This window comes from Pelophylax lessonae (genome assembly GCF_965119305.1).
Source record: "Pelophylax lessonae genome assembly, chromosome: 1".
NCBI classification, from domain to species: Eukaryota; Metazoa; Chordata; class Amphibia; order Anura; family Ranidae; genus Pelophylax; species Pelophylax lessonae.
The window spans coordinates 712,795,092-712,817,320 of record NC_138768.1 but is presented as its reverse complement, the minus strand read 5'-3'; the positions used below and the strand labels follow the sequence as shown (position 1 = coordinate 712,817,320).

At 39.4% G+C, this 22,229-nt stretch overlaps 1 protein-coding gene across 25 annotated transcripts in view; it reads right to left on the bottom strand.

Moving 5' to 3' along the window:
• The window catches only part of TENM3 (teneurin transmembrane protein 3), a 1,577,510-nt gene that overhangs the window by 300,764 nt on the left and 1,254,517 nt on the right, over window positions 1–22,229 (bottom strand). For all 25 annotated transcript variants that reach the window (XM_082244015.1, XM_082244035.1, XM_082244033.1 and 22 more), the window contains one exon: window positions 2,320–2,558. In XM_082244015.1, the coding sequence (XP_082100141.1) occupies window positions 2,320–2,558 (239 nt within the window). The remainder of the gene's footprint in view (window positions 1–2,319; window positions 2,559–22,229) is intronic.

The following is a 22,229-nucleotide window of genomic DNA, read 5'->3' as shown; positions in this document are numbered from 1 at the left end:
TAGAGCATACTGGAATCTACCATCCTTATCAGGAGCTTGGATACTTAAAGCCATGTTGTGAGAGTGGTACATCTGCCACCAAATGATATTCACAGTACACGGGGAGACAACATAAGCTTATATGCAGCCCACATTGGCATGATATTCTGCAGGACTATTAACTGTTTATAAGCCTTTTATTAAATTAAACGCTATTTAAAGATTTATATTTTCTTTTTATCTTTCAACCACAAACCATCTTCCATGTTTTTGGCCATCTTCTGTATATTTGCAGCCAAATTTTGGGGTTGTAATTTACTCAGTGAATGGTTTTTAGGGTATCCTTGTGTGCTCCTTACTGATGATTCTATAAATAGTCTTTACTTCACCCTGGTTCAGGTGGTAATTGGAGCAGTCATATAAATACCCATGCCCCTAGCTAAAAAATAGGACTATCCTTTGCAACACTACTAGCAACTTGTGTGACAGACTCTATTTGGGCTACTTCCACTGCTTCTTAGCTGTAGCTCCACTTGTCACTTACATTACTATACAGACCCCTAACTTTCCCTCTGTGCTTGGTCATCCATGATAGTAATGACACAACTTAGCACATTTATAGGATTTGAAAAAGCCAGACCCATGAGAGCTTGGAGGGAGAGTGTACAGGCTTAGCAACAAAAGCTTACTTATGCATTAAATCCTATGGAGTGCTGGCAATTGTGACAACTACTTGCTCTTCATGTTCAGTGTGTATGAACATGTATACTAGAAGGATCATTTATTAGCCAAACAGCAATGTGTCACGATCCATAGTGAATAAATGAAAAAGGCGCGCTGCTGTGGTATAACAACAACATTGATAATTATGTGATGTGAATTGCTGCTCCCACCGTGTTCAAGTACTCAAAAAACTTGAAATAATCAGTAGTATGTGAATGGATAGTGGTGCACTATTCATTTGTGTTCGTTATAAACATAGATACACTTAAAAATACAAAATTAACCAAATCAATAATCAAATGCCTAAAATCTTTCCTTAACGAACAATGTGTTGATAGTGGTCAGTATTAGAGTCCGTAATTTTGCATTCAGTGCTTCTTCATTATAACCAAACAAAAAACTTTTGTAACAAAGTGCCTCTATTTTCATATACAGACAAGGTACTGTTGTGCCAATGACTTTCACCAAGGCACTTTTAACGTCCGACTCAGCTGTCTGAATGCAATACAAGCGGGGGTCCGTCATGCTAGATTGAATCAAGACAGCCAATACTACTTCTTTTAATGCCTGTATATACCTCCAAAAATGTGAGTATACTGGATAACTTTTTATACATAAAATGTTTTAAGGATTGCTGCACTATGGGATTTCCTTTTCTATCTTACATAATCAGGGAGCTGGTCCACTGACATAAGGAAAGGTGTTCATGCAAAGCTGATTAGTCCTTCAGATGGAGGACTCTGACATCTTATTGCACATATTTGCAGGTGAGTGTGCACTGCACTTAAAGGTGCCTTGGTGGAAGTGTTTGGCACAACAGCACCTTGTCTGTATATGAACGAAGAGGCACTTTGTTTCAAAAGTTTTTTTGCTTGGTTATAATGAAGAAGCACTGCATGCAAAATCACAGACTCTAATATTGACCACTAGCAATACGTTGTTCGTTAAGGAAAGATTTTAGGCATTTGAATATTGTTTTGGTTAATTTTGTATTTTTAAGTGTCGTGATCCATAGCATCCAAAGACAAACCACTTTTCCCTAACCTAATTACAGTAACCCTACATATGATTGGTTGTAATGGAGTTTTGCTTTTGCACACTATTTGCCTTCTACATTGTTTTCCTGGCCCATATGTATTCATAGTGCGGCCCACAAAGATTCTAAGGTCAAACATTTAGATATCTGTAAAAATAATACTGTAAAACTATGGCTACACTGAACTACACTGGATTTTGCTGCAGAAATCTATTATAAAACAAAGACTTTGTTTAACTTTCCAGTCCATACAGAGCTATTAGCAAACAATAATAAAATAAGCCTTTAGATAAGAATCGCCCTGAATTAGTGCTGAATTAAAACACTCATTTCTCTCTGTAGCTACAGCAGCCGAGATGCAATAAATGGTAGACTCCGTCCTTGTTAATTAACTTCAAATTAAATATTAACTTGATTTTTAAAATAACACCAATCCAAGCGTATAAATCATTTTGTCTTTTTAGACAAAGATTAAAAAGAGCAATGTCACCTATATTAGCTGACAAATCTGACAAGATGTTCTGCTATGCTTATTCTAATAATCATAAAAAATGAAGAATGGTGAAAATGTAATTACTTACCTATGAAATAGGAGAGAAGTATTGCCAGTAGTACAGAGACCCCTACGGCACAGAGTGCGGTACATTTCCAACTACAGTACTTTGAGGACTTTTTGAACTTAAAAGCACTTCTTGATAAGGTGTTTCGAGGGAGCGGTCTTGTGGGTGGAGTATAGACAGTGCCAGATGCCATTGTGTATCCGGGTGTAGCAGTGCTGAACAGTGGGGTTGTCCCTGTTCCTGTTTTGAATAGAAAATGCCTGTAAAGAAAAACAAAAATCATTATTATTCTGAAGTTACCCTAGAAAGTTCATTCATTTTATTATTCTGTATATACAATGAACCCGTTTCAGGACACTTTGCGCTAAGATCATGACATTTTGTTATATTTAAAAGATAAAGCAATACAAAAAAGAGTTATAGCAAGTACTGTGTAACCAAAGAATCAACTAGGAGGCGACTGTTTCTCTATAGTCACCTATTGACCCTGTAGATCATGGTGCATGTTAAATTAGGCTCCGGAGAAAGAAATTAAAATTCACCATGGGGGAACCATCTTTTATAACTCGGTCAGAAGGCCCTCTCTGGGCAGAAAATACTGTGAAAGACTTTGCCTATGGGGCTCTCCAGTTCAATCTCCAGACAGAATAATGACAGCTATAATGACTATAGACATATAGAGGGACGTCACTGCTGGAAGGCTTGAATTACATTTCCTTGTCTCTAGAACTTTGAGTGATGGTGAAAGGAAGCCCAATCATGCTCTATGAACACAATAAGAAAGCAAAAATTCACATACATCAGATCACATCACTGCCCATATCTAACATTACCCCAGTATGGGCTTAAACATAGAGGTGATCAAGCCCATATCAAGTGCAATGGGGCAGTCCCAGACAGGGCTTTATTGTGCCATCCCCTTGCTTAGCTATAGCTGTCTATGGCAGCTATTCAGTTTTGTGTGGTACCCTCCAGGTATGGTACTGCTCAATAAACTGAATAGATAAATAGATTTATTGTTTTAAAGTAATAAGGTGACTGTAGCTGTATTAGTGCACTTGCACTGTGATACTTTTCTTATTTGCACTAACATCCACATTTTCAGGTCAAGCTTTTGGGGAGTTCCCCCTTCCTTAATGTTTAAGCAGTACTAAAGCTGGGTACACACTGTCCCAATATCAGCTGGTTCCTTCAGGCCATGTGTACAGCTGTCCTTCTGAAGCCTGTCTAAGGACCAGTTTTTGTTGAAGCAAATGGTTGCGAACACTGATTATAGTGTATTCTGTCAGGGAGGAATCCCCCTGACAGAACACAAAGGCACAGTGGGAGATATAACTGCACTAACATCCCTTAGTTAGTACAGCAGCATCTCCCTTTTTTTTAGTTCAGCCTGGTGGGTTGAACAAAAAAAAAATCAATGAATGTGTGTAACAGGCCTAAAACACAACGTTTCAGCAGAATGTTACAGAAGACTTTTTTTTTTTTTTAACATTTAACAATAAACTGCATTAATACTGCTAGGACCTTGAAGAGGTGGGTACACCCCAAAGCTTGTCCTGAACATTTGGATGTTAGCACAAATAAGTATGGCGGACAGTACTCAGCTCTTTTTGTGTTAGGAAGGCAATTCCTTGCTTTTGATGACATCTTTGGAGTAGAGTGTTCTAATGACAACTTCCATGATGGAATTTTTGCAGGTACTGAATTTAAATACAGTGACTAGTGTTGAGTGTCATCACAAATAAAAATGTATTACCATCATACCAGGGAAGTTTCTTGATGAGGCAGTACCTAGAATGCATCTCAGACATGGTTAAGGATACCAGAGAATCTCCAGATCAGAAAGGTAATAGAAGACAGCTTGAGCCCCATTAAGCCCCAAAATCGGCCACTGTTTTTTTAATTATTGCAGTACTATCTAATATGCTCTTATTACCCAATTTAAAGTATTTCTGACACCTACATGCATACCAGCTGTGTGCAAATTTAATTCTGAACCAATGAATAAAGCCTCTCAAAATATCCTGTAGCACTAACAGTGTGATTATTTCTTAATTTCATAAAATAGCTACATTTTAATATTATGCAGAAAATATGTTCCTTTAACAGTAAATGTTTCAAAATGTGCAAAATGTCTTGTAAGCCATTATAGGCTCCGAGCAAGAATACAATGCCACAATTTTATAATCATTACTATTAGTTAGCGTATATCAGTGTGCTAAAAAGTAACATTGCTATATATCTCTTTCTGTTCCTTCCAATCTAAACCTAACACCCTGCTGGCTTCACAACTGCTCAGTTACATGGCATGCCTCCCTCTAATAATCTGAAATAATGATTTCAGGGGTCTCTGTGGCTGATGGCAATAAAGTGTCATTAATCATCTATTCTTCCTTTGAATATATTTTTGTCCCAGATGCATTATTTTGCAATTATTGGCAACAAGTTTCGTTTCCATATTCCTGCCTGCTTCCCTAATTTACCTAAAGCATTAATCATTTTGCTCATCTCCTACCTGGGACATCAACCAGGTTACAGATGTTTATCTCATTTGCGTCACCATACCACATCCCTAACAAACCATTTGTGAAATGACTAATTAACATAATATACAAAGGGTCATGGCACCATCCCTAAGCTATTTCACTGCTGACACTTCTTGCCTGTCTTTCATTAATAACAGCACTCAGTATCCAAGGTTTACACAAGAGCTTTCAATGGAGCAACACCAAGGGCTGTATATACCATTCACCTAGAAGTTATATTGCCATTTAGACCTAAACATGGCTAGTACCATCAGCCTTAGGAAAAAAGAAAACATTTATAATCATTTTTAATTTATGCAAAATACTTTTTCTTGCAGTGTGTACATTTTTTCTGGAAAATCAGAATTTACCATTACACACAGAGTTGAAATTGAACCTATGTATCCATTATATGGCTATGTACTAAACCTTGTTTGCCAAATGGCTATACAGTATAGAGACCGATTGTCAAGATTAGGTCAATAAACAATTTTATATGCAGTATCTCTTATATGTTCAAGGACTCTGAGCTACTAGTTAAATGTATTTTTTAGATCTTTAGGAAGTTGTCAGCATTTTTTCCAAGCTTTGCACTTGTCTAGAGATCAAGATTCCAGTTCTTTGAATCAAGGCTCTTCTATGTAGTTCTTCTGAGGACACAGAAATTGAACACATCTTTTTCAAGGGTATCTGATTTTCTTACATGTGAAGTAGTCAATGCTTGCTGAATGCTAAAGTCTGCTTTTCGCTCTCTTTCCATGCAGTGTGTATATATATATGTATGTGTACTTTATGTATGTTTCTGTGTGTCAAAAGATTACATGGTTGATACCTTTCTGTTATACAGATCTGCTTGATTCATTCAGCACCATGGACAGGAACACTGCACTGAATGGAACAGTTTGATGTTCTGATGTCTTTGCTATGCATGCAATACACGCAGATCTGGCAATGTGACTTTGTTTAGGGCTGATTCACTGTAAACTTTATTTATTTATTTTTTTTGTTTTATGTATTTATATAGTGCTAATCATTTACCCAGAACTTTACACATCATACATTCACAGTAGTCCCTGCCCTCAAGGAGCTTGCAATCTAAGGCACCTACCTCACATGCATACAGTACACACACATACTAGAGTTAAATACTGTAGCTACAGACTTTTAATAAAGAGACACTTACCAGTCCAGGGATCTGGTGGCCCTGTCCTGTCCTCCCCAGAGTGGCCAAATTTACTGTGGGAAGCCAGCTGTGACTCCTTGCGACTTGACAACTGGCTGGCCACTGCACATGAGCAAGCTTGGCTGCAATATGTAAATAGTCCTGCAGTCTCCTGGGACATGTGATGTGTCCCAGGAGGTTGGAGACGGGATGGGGGGGGGGGGGACTGGGAAATTTCCGCTGGAATCGCCCAGAATTAGGTACCTGTTCCCCCTAAAAAGCACCAAAAGTGAAAGGGGGGGAGGTGAGGGGTGAGGCTGAGTAGAATCAGTGAAACTTCCTTTTTAAGGTGAAGATCTGCTATATATGGCTGTCTGGGTCATATATATATTTTTAGTACATTTTTAGTTCCAATTTTGATATGTAAAATTTTTTATGTATAATTTTGCAGTACCTGCAAAGAGTTTGTAAGTTCTCCCTGTGCCTGTGTGGGTTTCCTCCCACACTCCAAAGACATGCTTGCAGGATAATTGGCTCCTGTTCAAATTGGCAACAGTATAAATGTGAGTTAGGGGCCGTAGATTGTAAACTCCTTGAGGGCAGGAACTGATGTGAATGTATGATATATATAAAAAGAGCTGCCTAAATTGATGGCGCTATATAAATACTTGAAATAAATAAATATAGCCAGGGCTGCATTCAGCTTTTATCACCACAAGATGGCATTGTTCTGTGGGTGCATTGAGGTTTTAAAACTCTGTGCCCAGTCATCCTGGTTTTGTCTTACTCATTAATGATCATTCCACCCCTTCTTTTATACTATGTAAATGTTTGATGAACAGCATTCTCCTGATCCCCTAAGGATGTAAACTTCTCCTGAAATGCATAGGGATAGGGCCAGGACACAGTAACGTGCATGTTGACTTTTTTGGCTTTGCCAATCGGAATCGCAGATGGCTTGTATTTTCCTTATGCACTTGTGAAAGCATTCAAAATGTGAGCAAGTTTATTTGATTTTAACAATAAAAGTGTTTTTGTGGATTCACGCTTCATGGGGAAGTGCAGTCAGCTAAACAAGCTTGTAACATTAAAGTAAGAGAATTATATGGAAACCTTTTCCTCAATATTGCATAACCTAAAAAAATTAAGTGAAAGTTCTGTTAAAAGAGAATCATGGCCAGAGCTTTTTTTTTTTTGGTTTGGTTATACCTCTGTTCTGGGTTACAGGAGTGTACTCACAAACATTAATGCCGGTGTTCTGTCTAATAATGCATACCCTCAGATAATGCCTCTGACGATCTGCGCATGCACAGTATGTAACGTCACTTCAGCTGGTCTATTAATCAGCTGGCGTGACATCAAAACTGCGCAATGCGCAGATCATCAGAGGCATTATCCAACAATCTGCAAAGCGCGGAGGGAGAATCTAATTGTCAGATTCTGCCTCACTCTCTCTGCGCATGTGTGAGACTTGAGCGACGGAATCCGCCCTGCAACACAGCCAAATCCGCCCAACAGCAATAGTATTCTGCCTGTGACCGCCTGTATAGATTTTTTTTTTAAATTTACCACACTTCTCCTTTAATAAAAATATTCCAATCTATTTTTCTGTGTTCATGTGTTTCAGCCTATTTGGGTTCAACATTGCAATATACATTTGTGCTATTCCTAGAAATGATCAAGGTTTGACTTTATGCTATACACTGATAACTGCAAGCATTGGTATTTCTTGAGAATAAAACACAAACGTTTGTATATGAATTCCAATATTGATTAATACAACACCTACACAACTCTGTTTCCATGTGCAAGGTTTATAAAAGCTTGCTTCCGAGAAATAAAAAAGTCAGTTTATTCTAGCTAGGGCAAAAGAAAAAGAAATAATTACCAGCTTAAAACAAGAAAAGTATAAACAAAGAGATATTCTATAAAACTGAAAGAAAGGAAAAATAGAATTATTGTCCTAGATAACTTAGATACATTTACAACTCTAACACCTTCCTTCTATACATACATTCCATATGGTAATTTTTTTTCTCTAACTTTTCTAAAGCGTTTCTCTATTTCTAATATGTGGAAACATGTAACACATATTTTTTAAAGATCAAATAACATGCATTTACACTTTTACTAGGAGAGTCATGACAGTTTGAGTTTCAAGTACAGGTGAACCAAAGAGAACAACTACTGTTCTCACCCAGTTTGCGTATGTCCCAATAAATAGTGAGCTCCATTCACAAAATGAACTTGTATGAGATATTTAGATGTCAGGACACATTTTACCTAATATCCCCATGCGATCATGACACTGTGAGTACACTAAACTATTTTGCGGTATTTACAGAGAAACGCTGAAAATGCTCTGTAAATACCCTTATAAAAAGGTTTAAATCAATTTACAGAAGCAAAAAAAAAAAAATGAAATGCATGCGTGAATTAGGTAGTGGTCCCAGCATGCGGTATTTGTGGAAGATGTACTGGTTGTTAAGGAGCAGGCAGCCGCTCCCCCCTTCCCCCAAGCACCCCCCTCCCCATGTTGAGGGCATGCGTCCTGGTATTTTTCCAGTGGAGGGGGCACTCACTTGTCCTCTCCTTTTTCTGACCTGGGGGTCTGATATCTGGTGTGGATTTTGGGGGGGGGGGGGGGGGCCCATGCCCTTTTTTTTTAATTTTGGAATTCGGTTCCCCTCAAAATCTATACTAGACCTTAAGGGCCTGGTATGCATTGGGTGGGGCCCCACGCCGTTTTTTTTTTTTTTTTTTTGATTTTTTTACTTTATTGCAGGCATTTCTGTTTCTTTTTTCTTTTACATTCAACTGTCAAAGGGGAACCCCACTGACAGCTGATATCTCATTGGGTTTTAAGGACATGGCAGCTGCACGCTCCCTAACAACCATGTTGTTTACTGGTTGTTAAGGATGTGGACGGCTGACTTCTCCTTAACAACACCTATTTATTAATGTTAATAAATATGTTGGCTAGCGCAAGGCAATAAATTACCTTATGTTTTCACTACTAAAATACTGCAGGACTTCATAAAATAACTCATAGTAGCGTTTGTTTGTAAATGCCAAAAACACTTTTAGAAAAATTCTGAGCAGTATTTTACCACATTTCTTTTTAAGCGGAAACATACCGCTTTGTGAATGGAGCCAACAGGACCATGTGGATGTTAGGCTTGCCACTTTATAGAATTTATGAATACTTTTTACAAAGATTGGGTCAAGAGTATGGAAAAAGTATACAGGACTTAATAAGTGTGGCTTGATGAGATTAGGCAGTGTTAGGTTATATATAGTGAAACTTTTTGTTCTAATTGCAGAATATGATTTTTATTATTTAGCACCAAGCTTATTTTCCTAACCATGCAATCAAACTCATTTATTCTCATGTATTTAGTACTCAGGGTAAATTGAAATTTGCATCCAAACACTACAATCCTGAAAATATTCTGGTGCTGGAATCACCAGACAAAACATGTTAAGTGGAGCTGAATGATGTCAGCATGCTAGTTGATTGCTGATGTGGTCCAAATTAACACTACCAAATTAACATCTAACACTATCTCCTCTACAGATTACCAATTCTGCAGGCCCAATTTACAAAAGTGAGCGTAGCCACCCTAGGAAAGGAAATATGTCACTGGCCGGGATCAGTGGAAATGCCATAACAAAAGCAAAAAACAAAACAAATGAAGCCTACTCATACTTAGGCCTTACCTTCAACTTGAGACTCTTTATCTCTTATGTTAGACCATAACATTTGATCACACATTTTCTATCCACTTACACCATAACTATAAATACACGTTCACATATCTCCCACTCACTTATGCCATACTAAAAATATTCCATATATACTATACATTATGTATTATTTATTACATTTTTTATGCATTATACTATATTACAGTACATGATCATATATATATATATATATATATATATATATATATTTTTTTTTTTTTTTATCCACGATGCTACATTATACTATAGGACCATATACTCTTCATTCATTTATGTTATAACCACAATACATCATACATCATTACATACAACTTCTTATTCTTCTCATCTCATTCTGTAGCAGCACCATGGTGTACTCTTACTTTTTTACTCTGTAATACTACTAATAACATAATATACATATATTTTCAATAGATATCCCTCCATGCTGCTACATATCCTTGACTTCTTACGACACCTACTTTAGCCCACACTCATCATGTGTGCGGCTCACTCTGCCCTCAGCTCCCGGGGAGAGCTCATGGGGTCATATCCACTCTCCCTTCCAATTACCATCTGAGCTTCATATAAGTGTGGGTATGTATGGGGTTTTGCCCCTCCTCCCTCTCCCTTTTCTCCAATTCATATTATCAGCATTGTGCCAATTTCCTTATATATTTCCTTTTAGATTTTTGCATCTGCTCCTGACGAAGTGGCGATTCGGGCCACGAAACGGGTTGAGCTCATGATGTTTTAAATCCTACTACTATTTTATTACTACTTGGAATCCCAGTTTGTGATACTATGTATACTCCCCAATACTCTACCATATATGGAATCCTACTCTGTTGATCTCTAAGTAATTGGACTATGGGATCACTTATTAGTTTTCCTAATATGTAACAATTTCTTGTAAACATTGTATATGTCATTTGAACTGTATGTACCAATAAACATGCTGGTTTTTTTCTGCCAGCCTGGTCACGTCTCTCACTCAAAGTCCCAACCTCCTTTTCTTTTTATCTATTGAACCGGGATGGAGTCGCACGGCACTCCCACTGTGAGCCTCATTTAAAGTCCCAAACCTCCCCCCCCTATGCATACCTTCAACTTGAGACAATGGACCTCCCACTCCTACTCAGGGGATGAGCCTGGGAGGACCCCTTTAGAGGAGTCATGAGGAGATGCATGTCCTGACCTTTAATTCCATGCTGCCTTTTGTGGAGACCGAGGAGATTACTTCCCTTGGATCCCTGTCTATCCTTACTCTCACCCCCCCTACACCCTAGTCCCCTTTTCTGACACCCAACCCCCCCCCCCCTTATTTTCATCAGTGCTATCCTTTTTCACATACATATCTTTTTAATTATTTTAGTTGTAAGCCATCATCCTAACATCCAGTATTAATAAGTTGTCAAGCCTAGAATGCTCCCCAAACAGATATAACCCACTTCTAGGGCCCAACCCTTCCATACCCAATGAGACACTCAAGCATTTATACTAGCCTGCCTAGGCTAGTCTTAGCACAGGAAAGAAGATGTATCAGGGGACAGACCGGATTGTTTTCCCCGCTGCCGGCGGGTCTGGTAAGCAGGGAAAACGACCAGGAAGCGGCGGGGGCACCTCTCCCGCCTCTCATAAGGGTGATCCCACAGCAAATCCACTGCTGGGACCACCCCTTATGTTAAAGTGGACTGCCCGAGGTTTGAAAAAATACTGGGGTTATGGCAGCTATAAGCCATGGCAGCTATCAGCTGCCATAACCCCGTTATTTAATGTCAAAGTACCAACGTAAAACTGCGGCGGGTCCGTAAGTGGTTAAATTATCACAAAGGCCCCTGTTAAATGTTAGGACCAACGACTACTTAAACTGTTCTGATATGCTCCAATGATTACTGCCACATCCAAAATCTATACCTTTACCATGTTCAATTATCCTTTGTATGCTGACATTGTGTATTGTTCTACTTTTCTAAAAAAAAAAAAAAAACGTGTTTGAAACAAAAAAAAAAAAACAAATGCAGCCACCACACACCGTTTGGTAAGCTGCAATATATTAAATTCCGGTTTTGGGGTTTAGATACATTTTTAACTTACTGAATGCCCGTTAGCAGCTTGTTTAAAGTGACAGGCAGCACTCCTATTATAATTAGGACTGAACACCAGTAAACTGGAGCTAAAGGGTGCTAGGCTGCTCGCAGCCAGCCCAAAAGCTTTACAATTGCCTTGTAAAAGTTTGCTGTTTTTACATAATCTGAAGTCCATATGTACAAGGTCTTAAAAAATATTTGAAAAGCATTGCTAATCATTTAGAACAGGGGGTCTTCATAATATGGCCCTCCATTTGTTCAGGAACTACAATTCCCATCATGCCTAGTCATGTCTGTGAATGTCAGAGTTCTACGTTGCCTCATGGAATGTGTAGTTCTGCAACAGCTGGAGGGCCATAGTTTGAGGATCCCTGATCTAGACCAATGCAGTTGAAAAAAATAATAATAATAATCTTAATGCAAAACTAGGTGCTGTTTATGGAATATACACTTTAATATCAGTGAGGTATATGGGAAATGTAATAAATTGTAATAAAATAGTACATACATGTAGCCACTTGGCTTAGAACCCATTCAGACTAGCGCGACTTGTCAGACGACTTGTCAGCCTGACAAGTCGCGCTCGGTCGCGGTACATTAAGTAGTACAGGACCCGTTCTAATAGGAGCGACACAAGTCGCTCCGACTTAGAAAAAGGGTCCTGTACTACTTGGGGCGACCTCGGAGCGACTTGCATAGACTTCCATTATGTGAAGTCTCTGCAAGTCGCGCCAAAGTCGCGGTGCACAGAGGTGCACGCGACTTCACAGGTCGCCCCCCAAAGTCGTGTCGCGCTAGTCTGAATGGGCTCTTAGTTGAGCAGGTCAGAAGCAAAGCTCAACTCACATGATGCATTAGCAAGAGTCCCATTCTACCATGTTCCGTATGCAGAAAATCAGCATGATCTTTTGCAAGGTGAACGAACAAAGCAATCTAAGTATGTATATGTAGATATAATGGCTTTCTTTATAACAAGCAAGGTCCAGAACCTCTACTCCACAATGTATTTTGTTTATTCAAACCAGAAAAATGCATTTTCTAATGTTTTCCTAGACCGGGACCCAAAAGAATAACATTATCTCTCGATTTGCACATTTTCAAGGATAACACTTAAGATCTTGTCTATTTGTTTGACAAGATGTCAACAAATTTCCACTGCTTCCAGACCCATATCATTTGGCTACTTAAGCCCCATGTGTTTGGAAGCCCTTAAGCTAGGATGATTTTCAAATTACCAGTGATGCTATTACAAATGTGTCAGTTTTGATGAAGTCTGTTGAGGAAGGCTGGAAAAAGGTCTATGAAAAAGAAACGTTATAGAGTATACCAATGCCACGATTCTGACACAACAGCTGCAATACTTACTGGAAAATGACAGGTGGATTTACATAGTTATTGTTAGCCTTAATAACATGTGACTAATAAACTTGCCAGGATATCTTAATATTAAGTACCGTACATGCAATGTTCTTATTTACTGTATAAAATTAAAAAATGGATTAGAGATAAGGATTCATAGAAAGACATGCTCTTGATGCTATTGCCAGGGAGAAAAATGAATTAATAAACTAGGCTATATTGTCTGCAATAATTTATTATTGTCATACCCTGCCATGCTGAATGGTAGCAACATGTTAATTATCCAGGGTGGTGGGGACTTGTGGTGTTACTAGTTATAAAATTTAGAAGTGTATAACTGGAATAGCATTTGATTTGCTGAATGTTACAATAAATTGGAAGTGGGTCATCAAAAATTGTGATGATACCATAACAATTTGGCATTCTCATGTACTTAAAAGAGAAACTGCAATTTTGCAATTGCAGTGCAAGTGCACAAAGTGGGATATGTATCAGTTCCCTACTGAGTGTTCCCAGCTCTCTGTGCCTTTGACTAGGAGATTTCCCATTTACTGGCTGTTATAGGCTGAGCTTGATGTTCAGCTGTGCATTGTTATTACTCATTGCAGTACATTTTTTAGATATTTCTATGTACAATCCAGTATGTCCCTGAACATAGAAATGTTATATGTTCTAGGGCAGCCTATGAAGGAAAATACAGATAATGGAATTTAGCGTGTAATGTTAGAGTTTCAATTTAAAAGCCAAACTGGATTGTTACAATTTCCTCAGATATCCAGTAGTAGGCGTACTATAAAGATTCAAGGGGAATTAAAAAAACATGTTTTATTTAACCACTTTACCACCGGAGGATTTTCCTGCTGTACGTCCAGGCCACTTTTTGCTATTCGGCACTGTGCGACTTTAACTGACAATTGCGCGGTCATGCAAAGCCGTACCCAAACAAAATTGACGTCTTTTTTTTCCCCACAAACAGAGCTTTCTTTTGGTGGTATTTTATCACCTCTGCGCTTTTAATTTTTTGCGATAATAATAAAAAAAGCGACAATTTTGAAAAAATAACAATATTTTTCTACTTTGACAGTTAAAAAATATCCAATATATTCAATTTTTGTCATATATTTAGGCCAAAATGTATTTAGCTACATGTCTTTGACAAAAAAATTCTCAATGAGTGTATTTTTAACCGCTTTAAGACTGGAAGATTTTACCCCATTCCTGACCAGGCCATATTTTGCGATTCGGCACTGCGTTACTTTAACGGACAATTGCGCGGTCGTGCGACACTATACCCAAATTAAATTTATGTCCATTTTTCCCCACAAATATAGCTTTCTTTTGGTGGTATTTGATCACCTGTGCGATTTTTACTTTTTGCGCTATATACAAAAAAAAAGCAACAATTTTGAAAAAATAACAATATTTTTCACATTTTTTTATAAGAATTTCCCGGAAAAAAAATGTAAAAATCAAAATTTTTTTAACATTTTCGGTCAATTTGTTTTCTGCTACATATTTTTGGTAAAAAAAATTGCAATAATTGTATTTTGATTGGTTTGCGCAAAAGTTATCGCAGCTACTAACTACGGGAAATTTATGTAATTTTTATTGTTTTTTTTTTTTTTAAATAGTAATGGCGGCGATCTGCAAATTTTTTTGTGGGACTGCGACATTGCGGCGGACAGATCGGACCATTGACTGACATTTGTGACACTTTTGGAGGTACCAGTGACATTACTACAGTAATCAGTGCTATAAATATGCACTGTTACTGTAAAAATGACACTGGCAGGGAAGGGGTTAACTTTTATTGGTGATCAAGGGGTTAATGTATGCCTGGTGCTTACTGACATGTGTGGGGGGAGGGCACTGTGTGACACAGGCACAGATGCTGAATCCTGCAATCTGTCACTGTTTGTCACTAAGGAGATCCGCCCGCTTTGTTTACACAAGCGGGCGGATCTCCAGACTTGATTCCCCGACGATCGGGGAAGAACGGCGGTGATCACTGCCGCTCCTCCCCTGGCCCGACTCCCGCTGTGACTGAATATAGCGGGAGCGAGCCTCCGGCGGCGTGCGCGCGCCGCCCACAAGGGGAGGAGTCCAGTGACATAGGTCTACGTCGCTGGACGATATCGAGCCACTTTGCCGCAGTACCAGCTCAGTGAGCGGTTGGCAAGTGGTTAAAATTCAAACACTTGCTTTCGTTCTTCCAGGGGCAAAGAAGCTTAAAAAATGCTTAGGAATACAGCTGTTCCTCCTGCCAATTACTCCTGTGTAGGATCTTGATCAGAAAAGGCAAATTGTAGCCCCGTTCCTGCTAATCAGCTAGTCCTAGAAATCAATGAAAATCGCTAGAGGAACCCACACTGAGACTTGCGTTTCCTCACAAATAGAGAGTGCATATGTGAACTATCCACTTTAACTTCCATTTACATATGGCTGTATTTTAAGAAAAAGATCTTCATAATAAAAATGTATCTAGTTCCACTCTTTGAAGTTGCTATTTATTACTGAAGATAAATTTGTAAAATGAATTTGCATGCAGAGGTCACTGGAAAGACTTCAGAGTCATATGGTACAAAAGGATAGATGGGATGAAAGTGTATGCAATGCCAGTGGCAAAGAGGATGAAGGAGACTGACATAAAATGAAATAATATTAGGTAAACAAAACAGCTCACAACACTGTTTATATTATTATTATTTTTATTATTAGTAGTAGTAGTAGTATAAGTAATCATAGTAGTAGTAGTAGAATTTATTTTATATATTTAACCAGTTATCAGAATGAATGTAATAAAAAAAACATTCAAAAGTGAAAAATGAGCTCATAAGGAGACCTGGCATACATTTCATTTGACCTGGAGTGTTGTTCTTATAAATAATTGAAAGTATAAGAAAAGACAGCACAGCTAGCAAGTTCTTTTAAAGAGAACCTCCTGGACTAAAAAAGGTACCTGGACTAAAAAAAGGTAGCAAGTACCTTTTTTAAGACTCCAATCAATCTCTGAGACCTGGTTCACATCTGTGCGATTGCGGAGATCGCATGTAATTCAGAGCGCACTGCTCCTAAATTAAATGCGATCTCATGTGCGGTGCAAATTTCAGCCGTACACTTTGTATGGCTGAATTCGCACCGCATCCGCAATGAACTCGCACATGAGGCTTTTTTTCAACCGCAGCAGAATCGGATCGCATAGTGGTTCAAAATAGTACGATCTGATTCTGTGCGAACTTGCAGATCGCACTGCGCAACTGGGGGTGTCGTTAACTTTTAATTGACACCCCCTGCGTATCGCATATGGCAGTGTGAACTGCCAGAGGTGCGGATGCGATGCGGCATTTTCGCATCGCAGAAGTGGGAACCCTCTTGAATTCTAGGCCTGGAATGTACTTAATGTAAACAGAAGCTCAACTTCACTCCAAGTCAAGATTAGGACTTACTCCTCTTAGCACTGTGCATGTCTCCTGCCAATAAACTGGCAAGGCCACCAGAACTCACTGAGGCTCTTATATTTGACAATTGAATGACTAGGCTTACATGACATGGTTTAACGCTTAACCACTTCCATACAGAGCAGTTTGACACCCTTCCTGCCCAGACCAATTTTCAGCTTTCAGCACTCTCACACTTTGAATGACAATTGCTCAGTCATGCTACACTGTAACCAAACAAAATTTTTATCATTTTTTTTCACACAAACAGAGCTTTCTTTTGGTGGTATTTGATCACAACTGGGGTTTTTTTTTTTCGTGATATATGCAAAAAAAGAGCAAAAATTTTGAAAAAAAAACACTTTTTTTTAGTTTCAATTATAAAATTTTGCAAAAAATAAATTTTTCTTCATACATTTGGGCCAAAATGTATACTGCTACATGTCTCTGGTAAAATGAACCCAAATTAGTGTATATTATTTAGTCTGTGTGAAAGTTATTGAGTCTAGAAGCTATGGTACCAATTACTGAAAATTGATCACACCAGATGTACTGACTGCCTATCTCCTTTCTTGAGGCCCTGAAATGTCAGGACAGTACAAATACCACCCAAATGACCCCTTTTTGTAAAGTAGACAGTCCAAGGTATTTAGTAAGAGGCATGGTGGGTTTTTTGAAGTTGTAATTTTTTTCCCACAATTCTTGGGAAAATGAAGAAATTTTTTTTTTCTTTTTTTTCCCACAAAGGTGTCAATTTATAAGCTATTTCTAACACATAGCATGTACACAGCAAAAATTACACCCAAAAATACATTCTGCTACTCCTTCCGAGTATGGCGATACCACATGTGTGAGACTTTTACACAGCCTGGCCACATAAAGAGACTCCACATTCAACTAGCACCTTCAGGCGTTCTAGGAGCATAAATTACACACATCATTTTCGGACTACCTATCACACTTCTGAAGGCCCTAGAGCACCAAGACAATGGAAACACCCACAAAATGACCCCATTTTGGAAAGTAAACACTCCAACGTATATTCTATGAGGCATTATGGGTCTTTTGAACGCGTCATTTTTTTCCACAAGTTTTTGGAAAATGTGGGAAAAAAATGAAAACCTTTTTTTTTTACACAAAGTTGTCAATTTATAGGATATTTCTAACACATAGCATGTAAATAGCAAAAATTACACCCCAAAATACATTCTGCTACTCCTCCTGAGTATGGCGATACCACATGTGTGAGACTTTTACACAGCCTGGCCACATAAAGAGACTCCACATTCAACTAGCACCTTCAGGCGTTCTAGGAGCATAAATTACACACATCATTTTCGGACTACCTATCACACTTCTGAAGGCCCTAGAGCACCAACACAATGGAAACACCCACAAAATGACCCCATTTTGGAAAGCAAACACTCCAACGTATATTCTATGAGGCATTATGGGTCTTTTGAACGCGTCATTTTTTTCCAAAAGTTTTTGGAAAATGTGGGAAAAAAATGAAAACCTTTTTTTTTTTACACAAAGTTGTCAATTTATAGGATATTTCTAACACATAGCATGTAAATAGCAAAAATTACACCCCAAAATACATTCTGCTACTCCTCCTGAGTATGGCGATACCACATGTGTGAGACTTTTACACAGCCTGGCCACATAAAGAGACTCCACATTCAACTAGCACCTTCAGGCGTTCTAGGAGCATAAATTACACACATCATTTTCGGACTACCTATCACACTTCTGAAGGCCCTAGAGCACCAAGACAATGGAAACACCCACAAAATGACCCCATTTTGGAAAGCAAACACTCCAACGTATATTCTATGAGGCATTATGGGTCTTTTGAACGCGTCATTTTTTTCCAAAAGTTTTTGGAAAATGTGGGAAAAAAATTAAAACCTTTTTTTTTTACACAAAGTTGTCAATTTATAGGATATTTCTAACACATAGCATGTAAATAGCAAAAATTACACCCCAAAATACATTCTGCTACTCCTCCTGAGTATGGCGATACCACATGTGTGAGACTTTTACACAGCCTGGCCACATAAAGAGACTCCACATTCAAGAAGCAGCTTCAGGCGTTCTAGGAGCATAAATTACACACAACATTTTCGGACTACCTATCACACTTCTAAAGGCCCTAGAGCACCAAGACAATGGAAACACCCACAAAATGACCCCATTTTGGAAAGCAAACACTCCAACGTATATTTTATGAGGCATTATGGGTCTTTTGAACGTGTCATTTTTTTCCACAAGTTTTTGGAAAATGTGGGAAAAAAATTAAAACCTTTCTTTTTTTACACAAAGTTGTCGATTTATTTAATATATCTAACACATAGCATGTATACAGCAAAAATGACACCCCAAAATACATTCTGCCACTCCTCCTGAGTATGGCGATACCACATGTGTGAGACTTTTTCACAGCCTAGCCATATAGAGGGACCCAACATCCAAGGAGCCCCATCATGCATCCTAGCCACTTGCCTAGGCCTATTTTTGACATTTGGTGTTTACAAGCTAAAATCAGTTGTTTTTACTAGAAAACTACTTAGAACCCCCAAACATTATATATTTTTTTTTAGCAGAGACCCTAGAGAATAAAATAGAGATTATTGCAATATTTTTTATCACACCGTATTTGCGCAGCGGTCTTCCAAACGCAATTTTTTTTAAAAAAAATCACTTTTTTTAATTAAAAAATAAGAAACCAGTAAAAATAGCCCAATTTTTTTCCATAATGTGAAAGATAATGTTATGCCGAGTAAATAGATACCCAACATGTCATGCTTCAAAATTGCGCACGCTCACGGAATGGCGACAAACTTTGGTACTTAAATATCCCCATAGGCGACATTTTAAAAATTTCTACAGGTTGCCATCTTTGAGTTACAGAGGAGGTCTAGGGCTCAAATTATTGCTCTTGCTCTAACGATCGCGGCGATACCTCACATGTGTGGTTTGAACACCGTTTACATATGTGGGCGGGGTTTCCGTATGCTTTCGCTTCTGCGCGCGAGCTAACGGGGACAGGGTGCTTTAATTTTTTTTTTTTACTATTTATTTTATTTATTATTTTTTATTTTTACACCGTTTAAAAAAAAAAAAAAAAATTGATCATTTTTATTTCTATTACAAGGAATGTAAACATTTCTTGTAATAGAAATAGGCACGACAGGACCTCTTTTTTGTAAGATCTGGGGTCAAAAAGTCCTCAGATCTCACAAGTACACTAAAAGATAGAAAAAAAAAAAAAATAAAATAAAATGAAAAAAAAAAAAGGGACCTTTAAGCTGGTTGCTAGGCAACAACATTTGCCGTAGCTCCGGTCCTCCAAGACCATAGAGTTGAGTGAGGGCAAGCTTGCCCTCACTCAACATCCTGTCCATGAGGATCCGGGACCGGATCGTTTTCCCCGCTGCCGGTGGGTCCGGTAAGCGGGGAAAAGGACCGGGACGCGGCGGGAGGGGGGGGGGTCACCTCTTCCGCCATCCCGGAAGGGTGATCCCACGGCGAATCCGCCGCTGGGACCACCCTTATCGGAAAGCCAACTGTCCACCGTTTAAAAAAATACCAGGGTTATGGCAGCTATCTGCTGCCATAACACCGGTTTTTAGGTTTAAACCGAGAACGTATATATACATTGGCCGGTTGGCAAGTGGCTAGGGACATAAATCACACACATAAATTCCTGACAACCTATCACATTGTTGAAGGCCCCTAACACATAGCATAATACATACAAAATACATTCTGCTGAGCAAAGGATAAACAAAAAAATACCTGTGGTTTTAGCAGTGCAGTGGTTCAGGCAGCAGGCAGGAACGTAGACAGCGACAGTGAAAGGATTGTCCAGACAGCAGGCAGGAATAGTGTCCATAGTCAGTACAGGCAGCAGCCACAGATATTGTCAGCACAGCCAAAGCATTGGTCCAGGTAGCAGGCAGGTCAGCAGCAGAAAAAGGATTGTCCATGCAGCAGGCAGGAATACTGTCCATAATTAGTACAGGCAGCAGGCAGAGATATGGTCAGTACAGCCCAATTATTGGTCCAGGTAACAGGCACATGTTCCATAAAAAGTCCTGGGTCAGTGCAGGCAGGGATATGATCAGCACAGCCAAAGTATTGGTCCAGGCAGCAGGCAGGACCATGAAGCTTAGGGCCTCGGTCGGGAAAGAATGGGGACAGGGGTAGAGGCTTCTCCCACCCAAATCGCTTTGAAGCCTCCGGACTCCAGACCCTGTTCTGAGTTTACAAACCCAGAGAAATCCAAAAACTGGTTTTCTCATATCAGAACACTATATTCTGAAGCCCCTCACAAAAGTGAGACCCCTGTGTCATTTTGAATCCCACTACTACAGTAGCAGGGCGAAGGATCAGTTTAAGTGGCAGGCAAAAAACATGGTCGTAACAGGCCGAGGTCAGTGCAGGTAAAAGGCAGAAATAGACGGTAGGCTAAGGCAAAATCCATAAACAATCCAGGGTCAGTTCACTTGAAAGGCAGAAACATGGCGGATAAACAATGCAGACGGCAGGCAGAGGCATCGTCGATAAACAGTCCAGGGTCAGTTCACTTGAAAGGCAGAAACATGGCGGATAAACAATGCAGACGGCAGGCAGAGACATAGTCGATATACAGGCCAGGGTCGGTTCACAAGGAAGGCAGTAATATGGTTGGTTGAGGCAGCAGGAAAATATTCAGCAGTGAAATATGGGCTAAAAGTTTAGGGCAGTGTGATATATTTTGAAGCATTCTCCAATGCAAAGGCCAGGTTGGGAGGGACAATCGGGACAATGGAAACTGGTGTCTTTCCTAATTCCTCTTTTGCCACACACCCGACACCTTTTTTGGCGTCTTCTTCCGGTTTGTGATGGTGGGATACGGAAAGGGAAATGGCGCTCATGAAGTCTGCTGACACAATCCGAACGAATGATTTCTGGGGGGGATCCTTGCTGGTAAATCTGGGCAGTGGCAATGTCTTCAATAAACTGGAGGAAGGGGATTGGTCTTGTTGTGGACTTTTTATAGGTGACAAAGGCATTGTACATGGCCAAATGGAAAAAGTACATTGCAAGCTTTTTGTACCAAAAGACGGTCTTTCGTGTCGGGAGATAGGGCTGCAGCATTTGATCGTTTAAATCCACCCCCCCCATGTACTTATTGTACTCGTGGATGCAAGCAGGCTTTTGAACGGAACCGCGTCGTCTTCGAATTTCCACTGAGCTGTCATCGTGGATGGTGGACATGAGGTAAACGTCCTTACTGTCCCTCCACTTCAAAGCCATTACCTCCTCGTTCCTAAGGCTTGCGGATTCCCCAATTCGTAATTGAGTGGTGATAAGACTCTGCGGGAAGCCCTTCCGATTTTTTCTTACTGTACCGCATGCCAGGGTTTTCTTCAGGTACAGGTGGCGGAAAAGGGGCAAACTGGTGTAATAGTTGTCCATATAAATATGGTACCCCTTTTGCAGCAATGGGAAGGCTAGGTCCCAGACAATCTTCCCACTTACTCCCATGTACGTTGGGCACTCAGGGGGCTGGAGCTCAGAGTCTCTGCCTTCGTACACGCGAAAGGCGTACACATATCCCGTTTTACTTTCGCAGAGCTTGTTT